A 19,310-nucleotide genomic window follows, 5' to 3' on the forward strand; every position below is an offset into this window, starting at 1 on the left:
AGAAAATGGATGAATGGGTAATAACAAAGACAAAACACAGTGAGGGTGCATGTTATGACTATTTTTTGTTGCCCAAAGACAACTGGGATAGGCTCCAGCATACCCCTGCGACCCTAGTGAGGCTAAGCAGCATAGAAAATTGATGAATACATAATAACAAAGACAAAACACAGTGAGTGTGCATGTTATGACTATTTCTTTGTTTGCCAAAGACAGCTGGGATAGGCTCCAGCCTATATGTCCCATTTAATGTGTGATTTAATGAATATTAAAATCCTGTAGAAGCGACTGAGCTTTACATGATCCATTCGACACCAGCCCAGGGTGACATAACTTCATTTTATCAAGAGGAAACACTACAAAGTAAAAAAAAAAACTTCTTAATAGCAGCCAGTATTTGAAACACCCACATGATGCAGTACAAGAGGCTGCACTTCACACTCTATTATCTGGTCTCATTGTCAGCTACAATAGAAGGTTTCCACTCCAGTCACACTCTTTATTTCCAGTGAAGTGTTGTATCACCCAAAGTGAAAAACAATGACTTTTGACATCTGCACTTGTAACCCAGTTCCTCCCTCAGTGTACATGCTGGAATGGTGGTACAAAAGATCAGCTTATGTAACAAGTATTTAAAGGACAAACGTGACCTACTCCTGTAACTTGTTCTCTCGAGTGGATTTCACTTGTGGCCACTCAAGCACTTGCCATAGAGCAGTGGCCCCAAAACTTTTTACAGTCACGTACCCCTTCAGACAGTTGAACCTGAAGCCACGTACCCCCTCCTTCTGCACACTTTAAGAAGTCTGCATATTCATTTCATAGCAAATTGAAGGGGAAAGTTTACCAATCATGATAAAGCAGGTTTGTTTAACATTGATGTCTGTTATGAGTACAATATTTTATAACATTGTCTTATTGTTGTATGAGCAACAGGGGGTTGTTTTTGTAAATATCACCTGCCTTACGCTGCATTTGTGTGGGTGTGTTTGCTGTGATTTACAAGTGTCCCTGAATGCAGCGGAAACTTGTGTCCCAGGCGTTCCTGAATGCAATATTTTAGAAAAAGCTCGAGCAGCACTGAGAGCAGTTTGCTAGTTTTGAGCCTCCTTGTTGAGTATGAAGTGTCCATTATCTGACTGGAATCATTCCATGGTGTCCCAACTCTAAAAAAAAAACATGACTTAATAGTATCGAAAATACAAAAATACATACAACTGTCAATAATGCCTCATTTTCCAATCTCCAATCAACAGTGACAGGTTTTAATTGGAACGCCAATATGGATTAAATCTTCAAGATGAAACACTCTTAATGCACAAAGTGATCATTCAAACTTATTTGTTGATATGATGCACACAGAGCGAGGAACAACTTGCCGCTCTGTCTCCTTCCTGCTGCTCACTGTGGGATGATAAGGTTGCACTCTGAATTTTGAGTGTTAGGCACTAATTGTTTTTCATTCTTATTCATGTACCCCCCTATGGCAATTGACGTACCGTATGTTTTGAACCACTGCCATAGTTCATAGTTATGCACTATTCAACTGTGTGGGATAGTCCACATTTGGCTGTATTTTGTTAGCACTCGGATGATGGTTTTGGTGAAATTTTCAAATAAATTTGCAGAGAAAAGCACCTCAAAATGCTTTTTTTTAAAACTAGACATTCATTTTCTATTGCACTTATTCTCGTGGGTAAGCTGGAGCCTATCCTAGCTGGCTTTGGGTACACTCTGGACTTACGCAGAGCACATATCAGGCACCAAGCCATGGGTCCCTAAGCAAAATTACATTTTGGGGCCCTGTAATACTGCCAATGTTGATCAATCACATACCTACTATAGCAGGATATGACATTTAGAGCAGAGAGGCAGTAGGGGACTTTCTACCGCCATCTCATGGACTAACTAAAAAAATTAAGTCAGGAGTAATTTTACTTAATTTTAGTTTGATTTAGTTGTATACTACAGTAATATTTAATTTTACACTTGCATGGCAATTACAATTTGACTTCAAAAATTTGACTTCAAAAGTCAAAAGTGGCGAGAAGTGCAAAAAAGAAAAGCAAAACAAATTACAATTGCACCAGCTTTTGCTGTGGCCTTAATAAAGGTTTTATGATGGCAGTAGTGTGACTCTAGAACAAATAATTTCATTTTACATTATTTCCTACCACACAAATGGTTTTGACCACAACTGGAAAGTCGGTTGTGTTCAACTTTTTTGTCATATGGAGTCGATGAGGTATTAAAAAACATACAATTCATGTACCAGTATATTAATTAACGACTGAGAGCCATTTCTAATATGTTGTCCATGTCATATACAGCAGTGCTGCTGGGTCAGGATGGTTTCTTTCGGCAAATCAGAGAAATAAAGTGTCTTTCACGTGAATTGTTTCACTGATTGAGGGATGAGGTTGCTAGGAGACCCCGTCATCGGCTATTTTTCCCGGAATCCTGCAGCATGTGCATTGAGACTCCCTGCAGGTGTATAAAAGAGTGTATGTTGAAGTGTGTGCATGCCTGCTCTCCCTCACTGTCTGCTCATACTATAAAGACTCGGCAGCAGCAGCGGCAGCAGCTGGATGGACTTGGCTGTGCTCTCCAGTACAGACCAGGATGTTCCGCCTCGAGCTGGATGTTGCCTTTTCCCTCCTTTCTACATGTTTCCATCCATAGTTTGACCACATATTACTTTTTAAGGAGGACAGTGACACCATGGGGCTCGTATAGATGCGAGGAAGCTACAATTCTGATGGAATATTTTACAATTAGCCTGGAGGGTTGACTTCTTCTTCCTTATCGTCTCCCCTCTCACGTTCTGATGATGTACCCGTCCTCCGAGAGCAACTCCACCGAGTCTAATCTGTGGATCAACACCACAGACGCAAACTTCTCGCAGCATGGAAGACACGACCATGAAGAGCATCAGCAGCAACAGTATCACGAGGAGGATGGAGGAGGGCAGCATCAGCACCCCTTCCTTACAGATGCTTGGCTGGTGCCTCTCTTTTTCTCCCTCATCATGCTGGTGGGCCTGGTGGGCAACTCTCTGGTCATATATGTCGTCTCCAAGCACAGGCAGATGAGGACAGCCACCAACTTTTACATAGGTGAGCAATGTTTGGGTGGAAGATCAGCATCTAATGTGCTTCTTCATCACACAGGTCTGTTGCTATTTCCACTGAGTTAATACATTTATAAAAAATGTTCAGTAAAAGAGTTGCAAGTTTTGAACAACTCGGTCATAAATTACCATCTCTAGTTCTGGTCAGTCCCCTAAATGTGTGTACCAAATTAAGATTAAGATTAAGATATGCCTTTATTCGTCCCTCAGTCGGGACATTTGCATTACACAGCAGCGTACAAGAGTACAGGATCAGTTAAGCAGTACAAAATACACAATATAGAAAAATAAACAATATAAACAACCCAAGTATTAACAAAATCAACAGTTTTACTCAGTTATATACAATACAGTGTGCAGATAATATGGAATTAGATGAAATATATGACCAGTCTATACACTGAGATCTTGCTAGTGAGTTAATATGAGGCATTATAGAAATACTTCACATAGAACTTAATATATTGCATTTGGAGCCTTAATACTGCACAGAGAATGGAGTCTGGAGTAACTATACTGAATATAAAAACAAGTAAATAAACAAGTAAACAAATTCCCCCGTGATTCAGCTAAACGCCCTAATGCTACAGTGCGTGTTTTGTATTGTGCCTTGAGCAGTGTGAGAAATTTAGCTAACAGGGTTTCATAAGAGCGCCACCGTGTGGTGATTATGTCAAAAACATAATAACACAATCTGTGTGGAGTTTGCATGAGATAGCTTACACAAACAAATACAGTTATGTTGTTTGTTTGTTTCTTTTGGCTTTTTCCCTGATTACAGGGTCGCCACAGATCTTTTTGAACCGCATACTAATTTTTGGCTTGAGCCCTTTATATTCCGGATGCCCTTCCTGACGAATACCAAAGTCCAGAATGCTAACCACTAGACCACGGCGGGCTCGAGCAGTAATTTTACAAGACTTGTTCGTTTGTTTCTTTCGGCTTTTTCCTTGATTACGAGGTCGCCACTGATTTTTGGCTTGAGCCGGATGCCCTTCCTGATGAATACCGTTGGTGCTTACTAGTGGAGATTCAAACCCAAGGTGTCTGCTCCAAAGTCCAGAACGCTCAAACAAATACATTAATTCATTCATTCATTCATTTTCTACCGCTTTCGATCGCGGGGGGTGCTGGAGCCTATCCCAGCTGTCTTCGGGCGAGAGGCGGGGTACACCCTGGACCGGTCACCAGCCAATCACAGGGCACATATAGACAAACAACCATTCACACTCACATTCATACCTATGGACAATTTGGAGTCGCCAATTAACCTAGCATGTTTTTGGAATGTGGGAGGAAACCGGAGTACCCGGAGAAAACCCACGCATGTACGGGGAGAACATGCAAACTCCACACAGAGATCGCCGAGGGTGGAATTGAACCCTCGTCTCCTAGCTGTTAGGTCTGCGCACTAACCACTCGACCGCCGTGCCGCCTTCAAACAAATACAGTTATGTATAAAAAAAAACTACAATAAAATATGCAAAATAGTCTACCAACAGACAATATAACTTGCAAAAACGCTTCAAACATGTTGTTTGAAGAGGAGAGAGGAGCACACAGAGGACACAGAGCAGAGAATCGAACCTAGGTCTTCCCAATCTTCTGACTGTATGGCTGATGGGAGACTATTTTGCTTATTTTAAGAAGTATCCGATTTGTGAACACTGTACTTAAGATGGGTCATTTTATGTGGCCCACGAAAGCCTGGCAATAATATATGTCAAACATGCATTTCACCTTTTGGAATATGAAAAAACATTAATATCTGCTGATCTGGTGGGGCACTGCCCCTAAAGTAGAGCTGGTAAAGGTGTACTACATGACAGCCGATCATTGCTAATTTCCAGACGCCAAGCAAATATGCACTGTAGTGGCTGTGAGAGCTACTACAATCTGATTGGCTGCTAAAGGTGATGCCATGACATTCTCCATCATCTCACCTTTGACCCCAGTTACTGTTGCACACCAGAAAGGAATGGAAGCAGAATAGTAACAAGCAGTGACACTCCACACTGCATGTAAAGTGTGCAAGAAGGGCATCCTTAGGGAGGTTGTTGTGAGTATTGCGGATGACATCTGGAATAACATACCCAAGGCCAGCAATTTAATATTCAACATCATTGAATTCTACCAGTGCTTCTCAAATTGTGGGGTGTGTCTCCCTCGGGGGTGGGGGGAGGACACTGTGAACCGTTGGAAAGGGCAGGGAAGACTTTTAATATTAGTGCATTAGTCAATTCTGATGCATCACTGGTTTCAGTTTTAACTTCAGTCTGTACAGTACAGATAAATAAATAGAAGAAAAACACAGTTTGGCTATTCTATTTCAAGTCAGGGGGGGGTGCGACAACATTTTTGTCCTCCAGTGGGGGCATGACAGAGAATAATTGAGAACCACTGGATCGTAGCAACCGTGTAACATCTGCGCTGCACCTCTGTGACGACACTCTGATTAGATCACAACACTGTATGGCATTCTTTTCCACCTATTGCATACATGTGTTCAATAAAACTTGTTTTTTTGTTGCTGTTTCTGTGGTTTGCCATCACATTTCATTACCCGGTAACACTTTTTTTGTCCACTATGGACCGCTTTTAAAAATATCTGGATGTCTTATTTATTAAGAATAATGAGAGCAGAGGATGGAACAAAAGAGCATACAAAGAAGCAAGCAGGCAAACAAAAAGAGAATGAACAGAGCAGAATAGAGGAGAAGAGGAGGAAACAACTGACATGTGATTGGAGAATAAAGACAGAGAATGAATCATGGCTTCATATAAAAGGAAATATCGGAGAGGAAAGTGACCTTCCTTGACTTTTACAGTAACTTGGTGATGCTTTGTATGGGTTCTACTTAAAGGGATAGTTCGTATTTTTTGACATGTGATGAGGAGGGGAAGTCACTAATGCTGTAGTACATTGCTCATTGGTATGTCATACAAATTCATGTAAAAAAATATGAACTATCCCTTTAAAAATTTTAACCTGGTTGTTGCCATAGACAGTTTTTTCCCCAAAAATCATAGAAATGATATTGTCATGTTTTTTTTGCTAAATGTCCTGTCAAACTTGAACAAAAAAGCCCATTAATAATATGAATTCAATTTTCCATGAATTCATGTGTATTGTCAGATTTTTCAAGGGTAATTTCATTTAAAAAAAAATCTGTTTTAAATTCATAATAAAAAATGTGAAAATGCATTAGAATGGAATTCTTAATAGTAATTGGTATTTCTTTTTAAAAAAGCAAATGTAACAATTATTATTTTTAAAAAATGTAGCAAAGAATCCATAGCGTCCATTTTTATTAATTTCTGTTAATTATAAACATTGTAAAATTAATAAAACTCCATATTAAAAAATACATATACACATATATTAGGGCTGTCAAAGTTAAGGCGTTGATGACGCATTCCGAAATTGATATCTTTTTACATAAAATTTGATGTAGTTATCATTGTAGTTGTAGATCAAATCTTTTACCACAAAGAGATTTCCCCTAGTTATTATAGAAAAAAAAATTATTTACAGCTGAGATTAAATACGATTAATTGTGAGTTAACTGTGGTCAAAATGTGATTAATTGTGATCAAATATTTTAATCGACTGACAGCCCTAATATCTATACTATACTATACTATACTATAGTATACTATACTATATTATACTATACTTTTCTATACTATACTATACTATACTATACTATACTATACTATACTATACTATACTATACTATACTATACTATACTATACTATACTATACTATACTATTGTCCCCATTTCTGATACTATATGGGAATGCATCAAGGTAAGAATTGGTTACCTTATTGATTGTCGGTCTGTATTGATTTTGTGCTTTAAATTTGATGTTGTCCCTGTCATACTTTTAATAATTAAGATAAATTACATTGCTATAATGTACTTGCACTGCTAATGCTAGCGCTGCGAGCTCTTCAGCGATGGTCACATTGACATAAGCCCCCTAGTAGCTATCCTCGGCTATGCTTAACGTTAACCAGCAGCTGGTACCCAAATTTAAGCTCATAGTTCAAAGCAGAAAATCAGCTGAGAACAGCTTGTATCAAGGAAAAAAAACACTTGATCAAAAGAAACTTCTGTTCACTTTGACAGGTTGTAAATTGTATTAAAATTTAACATGAGCAAAACAATCTGTTAAGTTTAGTAATTAAAATCACGTTTGCTCATTAATTTCATAAAGCCTTGGCAAGAGGTCTGTACCTGGCAATATGTACTCTTTCTGTGATGTTTGTCATTCTTGTCTGACTTTAGAATTAGTGAATATTAATGAACACCAGGCATTCTTAGTGTTGTTCTGTTTATTCCCTATGCAGCAAACCTGGCTGCTACTGACATCATCTTCCTGGTTTGCTGCGTCCCCTTCACGGCCACCCTCTATCCGCTACCTGGGTGGATCTTTGGTAACTTTATGTGCAAATTTGTGGCCTTCCTGCAGCAGGTAACAACTCAAAACAACAAGTGCTGTGCAATTCTGCATAATTCTTACAATTCTGCATAAACACCAAACCACACCAACATGGTCACCATTAGCGCAGATGGCGTGCAGGTGTAGACCGTGACCTGTTGCGACCAGGAACAACTCTACTTACATGAGTGTTCAATTAAAAGCAAAGCGTAATGAATTACAGCAGGTGCTACGATGGTCAGAATGTCATGTTATGTTGCCACCCTGCAATTACGCACAAAATATCCTCATTATTTTTTTATACCAAGATCGACTCCCTGCTGGGGAGGCTGGACAAGCTGGAGAGGCAACATCGCTGCGATGCTGGTACCACGCACACACAAAAGGATTCATTCAATCACAATTCAGTGCAAAGATATTTCCTGATGCAAAATGACATATACTGTAGTACATTTCCAGGAAATGACCACTCTTTCTATTGAACTCTTGAAGTGTGTAGGAGCCAGCCAATCAGGTGACACTAGTCTTAGAAAGAAAAGAGAAAAAAATACAGAATTAATCCAAAAGTAATACATTTACGAGAATAAAGTTGTTAATCTATGAGAAAAAATTTTAATCCAAAAGTAATACATTTACAAGAATAAAGTTGTTAGTTTATGAGAAACAACTTTTAATCCAAAAGTAATACATTCACGAGAATAACATTGTTAATTTATGAGGAACAAATTTTAATCCAAAAGTAATACATTTATGAGAATAAAGTTGTTAATTTATGAGAAACAAATTTTAATACAAAAGTAATACATTTATGAGAATAAAGTTGTTAATTTATGAGAAAAAAATGTAATCCAAAAGCAATACATTTATGAGAATAAAGTTGTTAATTTATGAGAAACAAATTTTAATCCAAAAGTAATACATTTACGAGAATAAAGTTGTTAATCTATGAGAAACAAATTTAATCCAAAAGTAATACATTTACGAGAATAAAGTTGTTAATCTATGAGAAAAAAATGTGAATCCAAAAGTAATACATTTACGAGAATAAAGTTGTTAATTTATGAGAAAAAAATTTAATCCAAAAGTAATACATTTACGAGAATAAAGTTGTTAATTTATGAGAAAAAAAAATATCCAAAAGTAATACATTTATGAGAATAAAGTTGTTAATTTAAGAGAAAAAAAAAATGAATCCAAAAGTAATATATTCACGAGAATAACGTTGTGTATGCGATCTCCCCGCGCATGCGTGGGTTTTCTTCGGGTACTCCGGTTTCCTCCCACATTCCAAAAACATGCTAGGTTAATTGGCCACTCCAAATTGTTCATAGGTATGAATGTGAGTGTGTAACATCAGCAACAACCCGCAGAGGGCAGGAGTGAAGATATTACTATCTACTCTATCTGCTCATAAATATGTATGTGTTGAATATGCCCTCACATTAATCTCAGAAGTGTTGAAAAAGAATGTATAAGCTTGCCTGCAGTGTCAGGCAACATAAGAAGTATGAAAGCGATGAAAGCTTGCCTGGAGATAACAATTTGTGGATCAGTAAAAACCCACAGCTTCATCTCAACTTTGACCTGGCTGACCACAAATCAACAGGCGGTTTGTTAAGGCAGTTGAAGCAGCGCTTGAAGCCACGGCCTTGATAAGTGTCTGCTAAAAAGCATCAGTCGAGACGTCTCTCTGTGCTATGCTGAAAGATACCACGCTACATTCTTCATTCTACAAATATCCTTCTTCTGCAATTTTACCAATTACCATGCATCAGCTTTTTTTAAGGACATTTGTGGCTTATTTTTGCAGAATATATTATTCTCCCATTCAGGCTTCTTAGTGCATATCTTTCACAAAAATTAATTGGATTCTTCTATGTTATTATGGGTGGCATGTGGATGTAGGCGATGCATTGTCAATGAGTGTTACAGAATGACATATTAGTTTTAAAACTATTCTGTGCTGGATTTCAAGATATTTTATTCAATTTAATTGGATTTTGTACAAAAAGTACCTGTAATTAGGAGAAGAAGATGTATTTTGGGACTTGATTTGACAAAGAGCAGTAGATGCTCTGAGGTCAAAAATAATGAGAAATTTGTTAACAATTTCCAGTGAGGCTGCACGGTGTTGGAGTGGTTAGCGCGCATGTCACACAGCTAGGAGACAGGAGTTCAATTCCACCCTTGGTCATCTCTGTGTGGAGTTTGCATGTTCTCCCCGTGCATGTGTGGGTTTTCTCCGGGTACTCCGGTTTCCTCCCACATTCCAAAAACATGCTAGGTTAATTGGCGACTCCAAATTATCCATAGGTATGAATGTTATTATTATGTTACAACATTGGTTCTGTTGCTGCTGTGTGGTGCAATGTACTAAATGTAGTAAACATTGTTGCAAAGTTTAACTGCACAGACAGTTGACAAATAGTCCAATTACGAGCGTAAGATTGACTTACATTGGATTGCATGTAAGCGGAACCAGAATGACTTCTAAAGGTGAGTGGTTGGATGCCAAAGGCTGTGGGATCAATGTGAATTAAATATGAAGGCCTTTTAATTATTAAGTCCATACTGCGTTTTCCCACATTCATACAGTGAGACATAAAACAAATCAAAAACATCATTAATTCTCTTTCAAATGGACGAGTAAATTACACAGAGATGGCGTAGTTATGCTGGGTTGGTGTGGGAAGGATGGAGCGGAGAGGTGAGGATAGGAAAGGAAAGGAAAAGGAAAGGAGAGGAGTTCTGTGCCCACATTTCTCAGCAGGTCTCATCACTGTACTGTCATCATGACCCCCCTTTCATGATTTTTTTTTCCCAATACTTATTTGGTGCTGGCAAGCCACTGGAGGCTAATGGCTGCTGGCTTTATCTTGTCAGAGAAAAAAAACATTAGAGGGACGACATTAGAGCTTATTTGGAGAAAGGAGAACTTTTGACCTCTGATTCCACGCATCTGCTGCTGCTGAAGGTGTTTTTGAAAACACATGTATGACTTTGGCAGCATGAAATATATCAAATATGGCTTATAGTTCCATAGGAAATCATGTAAATTCAGTGAATAATAAAAATGTAAAATCAACGGTATAGGCAATGCTGAAATTAGAAGCAGCTGGTCCAGTAGGCAATGTAGGCAGATGCTAAGCTTGGCGTGGCCTCCAGGTGTGCCAAAAAATTGGGGAAAAAAAAATCACCTTCTATATAATTATGGTAAAACTAATTATTACTATGAACTCTCAAAATGGGAAAGCTCACATTGAATGTAAAGCAATATCCAATGAATATGGCTATAAATAGCCACGTATACATGGACCCGATTATTCCAATTCCATTCGGGTTATTTGCTCAAATGGAAAGAATGTAACCTATACACCTCATTCCGAAAGAAAAGTGCCAATCCGAATGAATATATAATCGGATTCCCAGGGGTGGAATATTCCTTTCCCCAATCCGATTGAGGTATCTTGTACCCGCTCAATCGGAAAGTTGTCAGACTGCGTTCTTCTTCGTGGTGTTTTTCTTCTTCTATTGTTTATTAGTGGTTGGCAAGCAGCCAACCACTAATCGTGTGCATTATCGCCATCTGTGGAACAGAATCGAAACCCTTCTATACGCCATTCACAAGTCCAGTTTTATTAAAAAAAGAAAATACATATCTATATAAAACATGTGCCGAACTTAATTATAAAATATTAGCAAGATTGAACTTTATCTTTTCCTGTTCCCGGGTGTGTTCTTTCAGCGAATGCTGAGATATGACGTAACACGCAGCTCCAGATGTTCTTCGATTTAAAAAAATGGAGGCGAGCAATCGGCACTGGACTGCTGCGGAAAGTTTGTTTTTGATTCAAACTAAATTTCAAGACTGTACGAACGAAAAACTGGCAATACGGAGTTATTCCAACAAGTGAAAGAAAAACTGGAGGAAGTCGGTATCACGTGATGTTGGTGTTTACGCTTTACTGCGCATGCCCCATTGACTATTCTGGTTGATTATAGCGCCGCATGTAGACACGCGATTGAAATATTCCTTTCCATGTATACCATTGCTTTCGGAAAGGTCATGGAAAGATTCCATTCGGAAAGAGAAAAACTCCTCATGTAAACATGGCTACTGATAACAAATACCTCCCAATCTCTTGTTGTCTCCTGGACTTTAGATGGGGTGGCGGTTCCTTCTGTGTCCGGATGGTCACGCTTGTCACTCCGAACCTCTGTGCTCCATAGCTATAGATGATTTCTCCAATCTTGTCCAGCCTTTCAGTCCTTCTACGTAGAAGAAGGATGTTTTCCCACTCCTCTTTCTGGCAGGACCACAGGATTTGGGGCTTTAGTTCATTCTTCCTCCACTCGACTGCTGTATGCGGCTGGTTGGGCTTTGGACTCCAAGGTGGATCTGTGCTTGGTTGAGCTTCGTCTGGGGTTTTGATACCATGTGGCCTGTGGTGAATATCCTGCCGTTGGGCTTCACTCGACTGACTCGACAATGCGAGGCCCCTCGCTAAGCTCTCTCGGACACTTTTTCTTGCTCTTGAGACCCTTCTCTGATGTTATCTTCTTCCAGCCACATATGAAGCTTTGCAGCTTGTGTCCTGCCAGTGGTGTTACTCCGACAATTCCTGTGCTGATCATTTGATTCGTAGTCGCTTCTGTTCCAAGGTCTTTTACTGATGATGATGATGGCTCATCAGCAGACCACAGGGTCTTGCACCCCCGCTAGTAAGTAAATTCAAGTAAGGTTCTACAGGATGCTATCAAGGCACGATTGGAAGCTGTCTCACACACTACTCTTGAGGAAGAGAAAAAAGCAAAGGAAAACATCAATGAGCAAATGAAAAATATAATTGATTGGATCAGAACGTACAAATGAACAATGTGATCCTGACAGGCCTCCAAAATATATTCAGGTCAAAAGTCCAAAACAGAGGAAAACCAGATGGAATGGATGTTCCTTCAAAAGAGCAACAAATTGCCAACTTCCGACAATCAAAAAAGGTGGATGTAGATATCGACACTATCGATACTTGCATCCCATTATATGGCGGCAACAACACCAAACCCGTCATCATTGTTAAGTTCATCAACAGGGAATTAAAAACTGAATTGCTGAAAAAGTGGAAGAAGCTGGCTGCACGGCGGATGAGTGGTTAGCTTGCAGACCTCACAGCTAGGAGACCAGGGTTCAATTCCACCCTTTGCAGGTTTTCTCTGGATACTCCAGTTTTCTCCCACATTCCAAAAACATGCAATTGTCCATAGGTATGAATGTGAGTGTGAATGGTCGTTTGTCTATATGTGCCCTGTGATTGGCTGGTGACCAGTCCAGGTCTACACGAATGAGCATCTGACAAAACGCTGTAGCAACATCGAGACCTGAAAAGGCAGAGAAAGAAACAAAGCACTCGGAGCACCAACAGCAAAATCAAGCTAAAGATGTGAAAGATATCAATTATCTGCATACATATTATACATCATATTACTATGACAACAAAGAAAATGGCGGATACAACCCACAAAGGAAGACCCATGCAAATAGAAGGATTATGTTCAATAATATTTGATTAATCATGCAGGGCCTGCTCAACAAAGGACCGGAATTAGGAACCCAGATATCTACATTCAATGGCAATACAGCACAAAAGACGGATAAGAACAGGGAAAAAGGCAGAACTTATTATAATAATAATAATTGTTACTTCTTTGAGTGTATTGAAGAATAATATAAATTGTGAATTCATGGGCCGAGTGGTTAGCATGTTGGCCACACAGTCAGGAGGTCAGGGAGACCTGGGTTAGAATCTACGTTTGTGTGGAGTTTTCATCTTCTTCCCGTGTGTGCATGGGTTTTCTCCGGGTATTCCGGTTTCCTCCCACATTCCAAAAAACATGCTAGGTTAATTGGTGACTCCAAATTGTCCATAGGTATGAATGTGAGTGTGAATGGTTTTTGTCTATACGTATGTGCCCTGGGATTGGCTGGCAACCAGTCGAGGGTGCCCGATGACAGCTGGGATAGGCTCCAGCACCCCGCCACACTCATGAAGATAATTGGCATATTAGATGGATGGGTGTGTGAATTAGTGCATATTGAATACAGGAAGGGAACATATGTATTAGCTATTGACTACTCCTTTTCGTATTGTGAATTGGAACATAAGCATTCAATGTAAACTGTATGCATGTGCTAAACAAATCAAACCATTACCGGTACCATATGACAGTACCATAAATTAGCTGTTGATGGTTTTAACTGCAGGCTTTGAGACTGTTGGAACATTCTGCTGTAAATGCTTTCAGATTTTTTTGAAACAGAAAAAAAAATGTGGCATTGCATAAACTTCAGCAGAATAAATCATATCAGACGACACGTACTGAATGATGCATTCATGCATTTCCTTTTTTTCCTTCTCTGCCTCCTCTTACTTTGTATCTTTGGAAAGCTCATTCCGAAGGAAAAAAAAAACGCTGAACAGACAAGACACCAGCAGATAGGTAAATACTGTAAATCAGTCACCTGCAAACTTTGGATGAAATCTGTGTGCTGGAGCTCGACAGTGAAATGCTCAACGACCTTATAACAGCAGCAAAGATTTGTTATTTGCCTTAGTGGGGAGAGTGCTGATTGCATTTCAGCATTCCCGCAGGTAAGTAGGGGGGCAGCATTTGTCAGTTTTTCATCATATTATGGCTCGGTTGGTTTGTTCCACAAAATGGTTTATTTCACAAGGCAATAGCCTGTGAAAAGTTTAAGGTGAAAATTTGTCAGACAGTTCAAGTTGAGATCATTTTGCACCATTTTGCTCCATTCGTTATTGCAGCTAATAAGAGAGAAGAGGGATGTCATATGGTAATGGTAATGGTTTTATTTCATTTGAACATGCATCAGATTACAATTGAATGCATCACATAATCAGTTCACAGTTCCACATGTCCAAAAGGAGTAGGAAGAAGCAAAGCTTATTAAATCCTATACCCCTCCATCTGCTACTTTTACAATCAGTAACTGTTACATTTGTTCACTTCCTGCTTTCCTAATGTAGTTTAAGTTTTTTTATTTTATTTTATTTTTGTCCCGTACCGAAGTACAAGGTGATATGACCATACAATGACATAATGGGTACCATAGTAAGTATCAATATAGTGATATATATAGCACATCATGACTGGTTCAAGACTCTTCATCCTTGTATTTAGCAAACATCAACTGCTTGTATTGTTTCTTGAATTGGCTCATCGTTGTGCAAATTCAAGAAACAATATATGAGGTGTCCTATTTTTTTATTTCATTTGTGTCGCCTTGTAGGGTTGTGGTCAAAATACTTTGGAAAACATATGCTACTAGCATACATGTACATACAGATACAGATATAGTCGTCCTTCATTTATATGTTTAATTGGTTCCAGACCGGACGCCTTAAATAATGTCAGAAAACCTGTTAATAACTTTGAAAATACTGTTTTCACTACATTACACAACTGATATGCAGCCAGGACTCGAGAATAGCGAGCTAACAAGACTCAAAATAATTTTTTCCAAACTTTAGGAGCCAAACCTTTACCACTTCCACACGGAATAAGCAATGGACATTTTTTGTGTTTTAGGTGACCGTCCAAGCCACCTGTATCACTCTGATGGCAATGAGCGGTGACCGTTGTTACATCACCATCTACCCCCTGAAATCTCTCCGCCACCGCACGCCCAAGGTCGCTGTAATTGTCAGCGTCTGCATTTGGATCGGTCCGTCCGTGCAGTGTTTATTATCTCTACTGGTATTACTGTAGATGTACTTTTAGAACTTTTAGAACTTAACATTGTTATGGTTTATCAGGCTCCCTTATCCTGTCCACCCCAATCCTGATGTACCAGCGCATCGAGGAGGGCTACTGGTATGGTCCAAGGCAGTACTGCATGGAGAGGTTCCCTTCCAAGACTCATGAGAGGGCCTTCATCCTCTACCAGTTCATCGCCGCCTACCTGCTGCCCGTCCTCACCATCACCTTCTGCTACAGCCTGATGGTGAAGAGGGTGGGCCAACCCACCGTGGAGCCGGGAGACAATAACTATCAGGTATGGATCAATGGCTCTGGGATGCATCACCGTGGCAACAAAGGCTCCGTCTATCGGTTATCAGCGGTAAACAGAATGACTCCGACAAAGCCACAAAGTCAAAACCGTCAGTATACTCACTGGTGCGTGAGCAATGTCGAAGAGTCGTATGACGTAATAGCAGTCAAAGCCCTTGTGCACGACAATGTTGATGCGTATGTTGTCAATGCGATTGCTCCTCTCCTCATCACCGCAGTTAACCATGATAACTACCACCTTGCACAATTGAAATGACTCATAATAATCCACAAAGTCAAAGACCACAATACACTCGCTCTTGTACGAGCACACGTGCAACATAGATTAATTGTATCATGACTGCAAGTGCTCCTCCCGACAGTTATTAATGATAACTGTCATCATGGCAATAGAAATAAAGGAAAGTACAGGTGGTCCTGCATAGCGTATAAGAGATAAGATAAGATAAGATATGCCTTTATTCGTCCCTCAGTGGGGAAATTTGCATTGCACAGCAGCAAGAGTACAGAATCAGTTAAGCAGTACAAAATACACAATATAGAAAAATAAACAATATAAACAACCCAAGTATTAACAAAATCAACAGTATTTCCCAGAGTTATATACAATACAGTATGTATATAATATGAAACGAGATGAGATATATGACCAGTCTATACACTGAGATCTTGCTAGTGAGTTAATATATTAATATTAATATATATATATATTATTCATACTAATATATATATATATATATATAATATTAATTAATATAACATGTATAATGTATAATGAGTCATATATATAATCAATGGAATTGCTCCTCCCACCTTTTAATTAATGATATTGATGTATGGATCAATACTGAACTATCGACATTTCCGGTACCGCCACTTTGTGCTCTAAAATCGATCCACAAGTGCAAATATTAATACTTTTTATACATCAGTCATTTGAGGTAATGTTTGTCTGAAAAAATTGTCTGTTGAAACAATTACTTATTGTGTGAATTTTAAATAATGTTTTCATTATTTTTGTAATTAATGCTTTTTTTATTTTACTGATTTTTTTTATATTTATAGAATATGAAGGCACTTTTTTTAAATTTACCAGACACATGAGGTGAATTTGTAGTATGTAAATATTGGTATCGGAGCGGTATTGCTGATACCAGCCGAGTATCAGTCATTACCTTAGTCAGTATTGAATCAGAAAAAAATTCAGTGGTATCGCACACCGTTACTTCATGATTATTGTCATCTGGCACAACAAAAATAAACAGAACGACTCAAAATAAGCAACACAATTAAAGCCTACAGTACACTAACCCATGCAAGAGCACAGGAACACTTTGTAAATTAGAAATAAACATCAACACCTCAAAGTAAGACACAAAGTCGTACTACGACTGAGGTGTTTAATAAATGTCAAAGAGCAGTATCCTCAATCTACGAGTGGTATCAATCTGACTTCCCACTTTTCTTCAAAGCACCATGAACAAACAGGAGGAACTCCATGAACTTCTTTGCTTACATTCTCAGGTCAACCTCCTGTCCGAGAGAACCATCAACATCAGGAGCAAAGTCTCCAAGATGGTGGTGGTGATCGTCCTCCTCTTTGCCCTCTGCTGGGGTCCCATCCAGATCTTTGTCCTGTTCCAGTCCTTCTACCCCAACTTCCAAGCCACCTACGCCACTTACAAGATCAAGACGTGGGCCAACTGCATGTCCTACGTCAACTCCTCAGTAAACCCCATCGTGTACGGCTTCATGGGTGCCAGCTTCCAGAAGTCCTTCCGGAAAACATTCCCATTCTTGTACAGGCACAAAGTGAGAGATAGCAGCATGGCATCGAGGACGGCTAACGCTGAGGTCAAATTTGTGGCGGCAGAGGTCGGTAACAACAACAATGACAACCAAGTCAACTGAAGGAGCCCGATAATGGAACAACTGGCTGATTTCCAAATGAGAGATAACGCTGTTCAACATGGAGTAAAGCCTCTTAATCCAAAAATGAGACAAGCCGTCATGCACAAAGGACACTGGGATCATTTGCCGACGGGACCCTGCCAAAGCAGGCTGTTGTTGGCACATCTACAACTCAATAAGCAGCAGAGAGGGATTTGGCTACTCTGTAGTGTTGGACATACTTGGTTTGTCAAACAATAAGGAACATTAGGAGATCTTACATCAGATCAGATGGGTCTTTCCACAAGGTTGCCACACAAATATGGATTATGTGTTCATGTGGTTTGCATCTGGATGTTGTAGGACTAGACCATGGATACCGTGGACCATGGTTAAAGGGTTGTTTCTGCAGTGAGCAAGCCTATGTGAACGTAAAAGGAGCTGATTATTTGTCTATCATGTATCCACACTTATGTTGACTTTGTCTCCAATTTAAAGGCATTCTAACATGTTTTTGTTGCTTTATTTTCACATGATTATGTAGTACAACAGTTGATCTGGCATTTCAGGAGCGCTTTAACTAATAACGCCCTCCCCATACATCAATAAATGTGAGTGTTTCATTGGTGTGTTTATCTTATTTTTACTCTTGTATGACAGTTCATTCATTCATTCATTTTCTACCACTTATCCTCACAAGGGTCACAGAGGTGCTGGAGCCTATCCCAGCTGTCCACCCTGGACTGGTCGCCAACCAATCAAAGGGCACATATAGACAAACAACCATTCACACTCACATTCATACCTATGGACAATTTGGAGTCGCCAATTAAGCTAGGATGTTTTTGGAATGTGGGAGGAAATCGGAGTAACACGCATGCACGGGGAGAACATGCAAACTCCGCACAGAGATGGCCGAGGGTGGAATTGAACCCTGGTCCTCCTAGCTGTGAGGTCTGCGCGCTAACCACTAGACCGCCGTGCCGCCCTGTATGACAGTTAAGAATGATAATATGTGACATAAATTAAAGGCCTTTATGATGACCACAGTTTGAGACTGCAACAAATACACTTAATTTCCATTATTACCTATGAGGCAATTTAAATAAAAATATATATTTTTTATAAATATTAGGGGTGCAACAATACACAAAAACATAAATTTGCACCAGAATCAACACATCTTTTTTTAATAGAATTTTTTAGTACAAGGAAAGCACCCCAAATTGGTGATACATGTGGTGGTGGTGAACAAATCTTTCTGTTTAGGAATGGAGAGGAAAATCATTGTCAGAGGAGTCTGATGGTGGGGCGGGGGTAGGGGGTGGACATTAGGGGGAGACATTTAAGACACAAAGAGTCCTTTCTATCGTGGAGCAGAACCGCATGACGTCATGACACATGCAGGAAACCACACCAGGGCTACCACCACCACCACCACCACCACCACTGGTGAGACTGGAGGCAGAGGGAAAGGACTTTGGTTTTTGGGGAAACTCAACGCACAAAAAATGATGTGACGTACTGCTAAATGATGGAGGTGCATACAAAAAGAATGGGGGCGACACAAACTCGACACTGCACACGTAATTGAGTGCTAGACTGAATGGTTCCTGTGTGTGAGTTGTGAGCTGATCACGGAAAAAGTATGCCTTTATAGCTTTTACTGGAATTTTTTTTCAATGTGTAACTGTGTGTGTATGCATTCGCCATAGGAACATTGGAACTTATAGCATCACAGCTACTCCACACAG

The 19,310-nt window shown here is 39.5% G+C and overlaps 1 protein-coding gene across 1 annotated transcript; it reads left to right on the forward strand.

Moving 5' to 3' along the window:
• Window positions 1–2,559: 2,559 nt before the first annotated feature.
• Window positions 2,560–18,168, forward strand: kiss1ra (KISS1 receptor a). Its single transcript, XM_058068746.2, has 5 exons — window positions 2,560–3,116; window positions 7,487–7,611; window positions 15,184–15,319; window positions 15,411–15,649; window positions 17,191–18,168. Exons 1-5 carry the CDS (start codon window positions 2,828–2,830, stop codon window positions 17,575–17,577), a joined length of 1,176 nt encoding a protein of 391 aa, XP_057924729.2. The 5' UTR covers window positions 2,560–2,827; the 3' UTR covers window positions 17,578–18,168.
• The last annotated feature ends 1,142 nt before the right edge of the window (window positions 18,169–19,310 follow it).

Source organism: Doryrhamphus excisus, linkage group LG6, assembly GCF_037039965.1.
Source record: "Doryrhamphus excisus strain RoL-2023G ecotype Guam linkage group LG6, RoL_Dexc_Guam_v1.1, whole genome shotgun sequence".
NCBI lineage: Eukaryota > Metazoa > Chordata > Actinopteri > Syngnathiformes > Syngnathidae > Doryrhamphus > Doryrhamphus excisus.

What these genes read in the sequence shown, in the direction of transcription:
- kiss1ra (XM_058068746.2), top strand. Translation starts at nt 2,828, where the DNA reads ATGATGTACCCGTCCTCCGAGAGCAACTCCACCGAGTCTAATCTGTGG. An exon ending in AGCCACCAACTTTTACATAG is followed by an intron (nt 3,117 to 7,486) that starts GTGAGCAATGTT and finishes TTCCCTATGCAG; the next exon opens with CAAACCTGGCTGCTACTGAC. An exon ending in TTGTGGCCTTCCTGCAGCAG is followed by an intron (nt 7,612 to 15,183) that starts GTAACAACTCAA and finishes TTTGTGTTTTAG; the next exon opens with GTGACCGTCCAAGCCACCTG.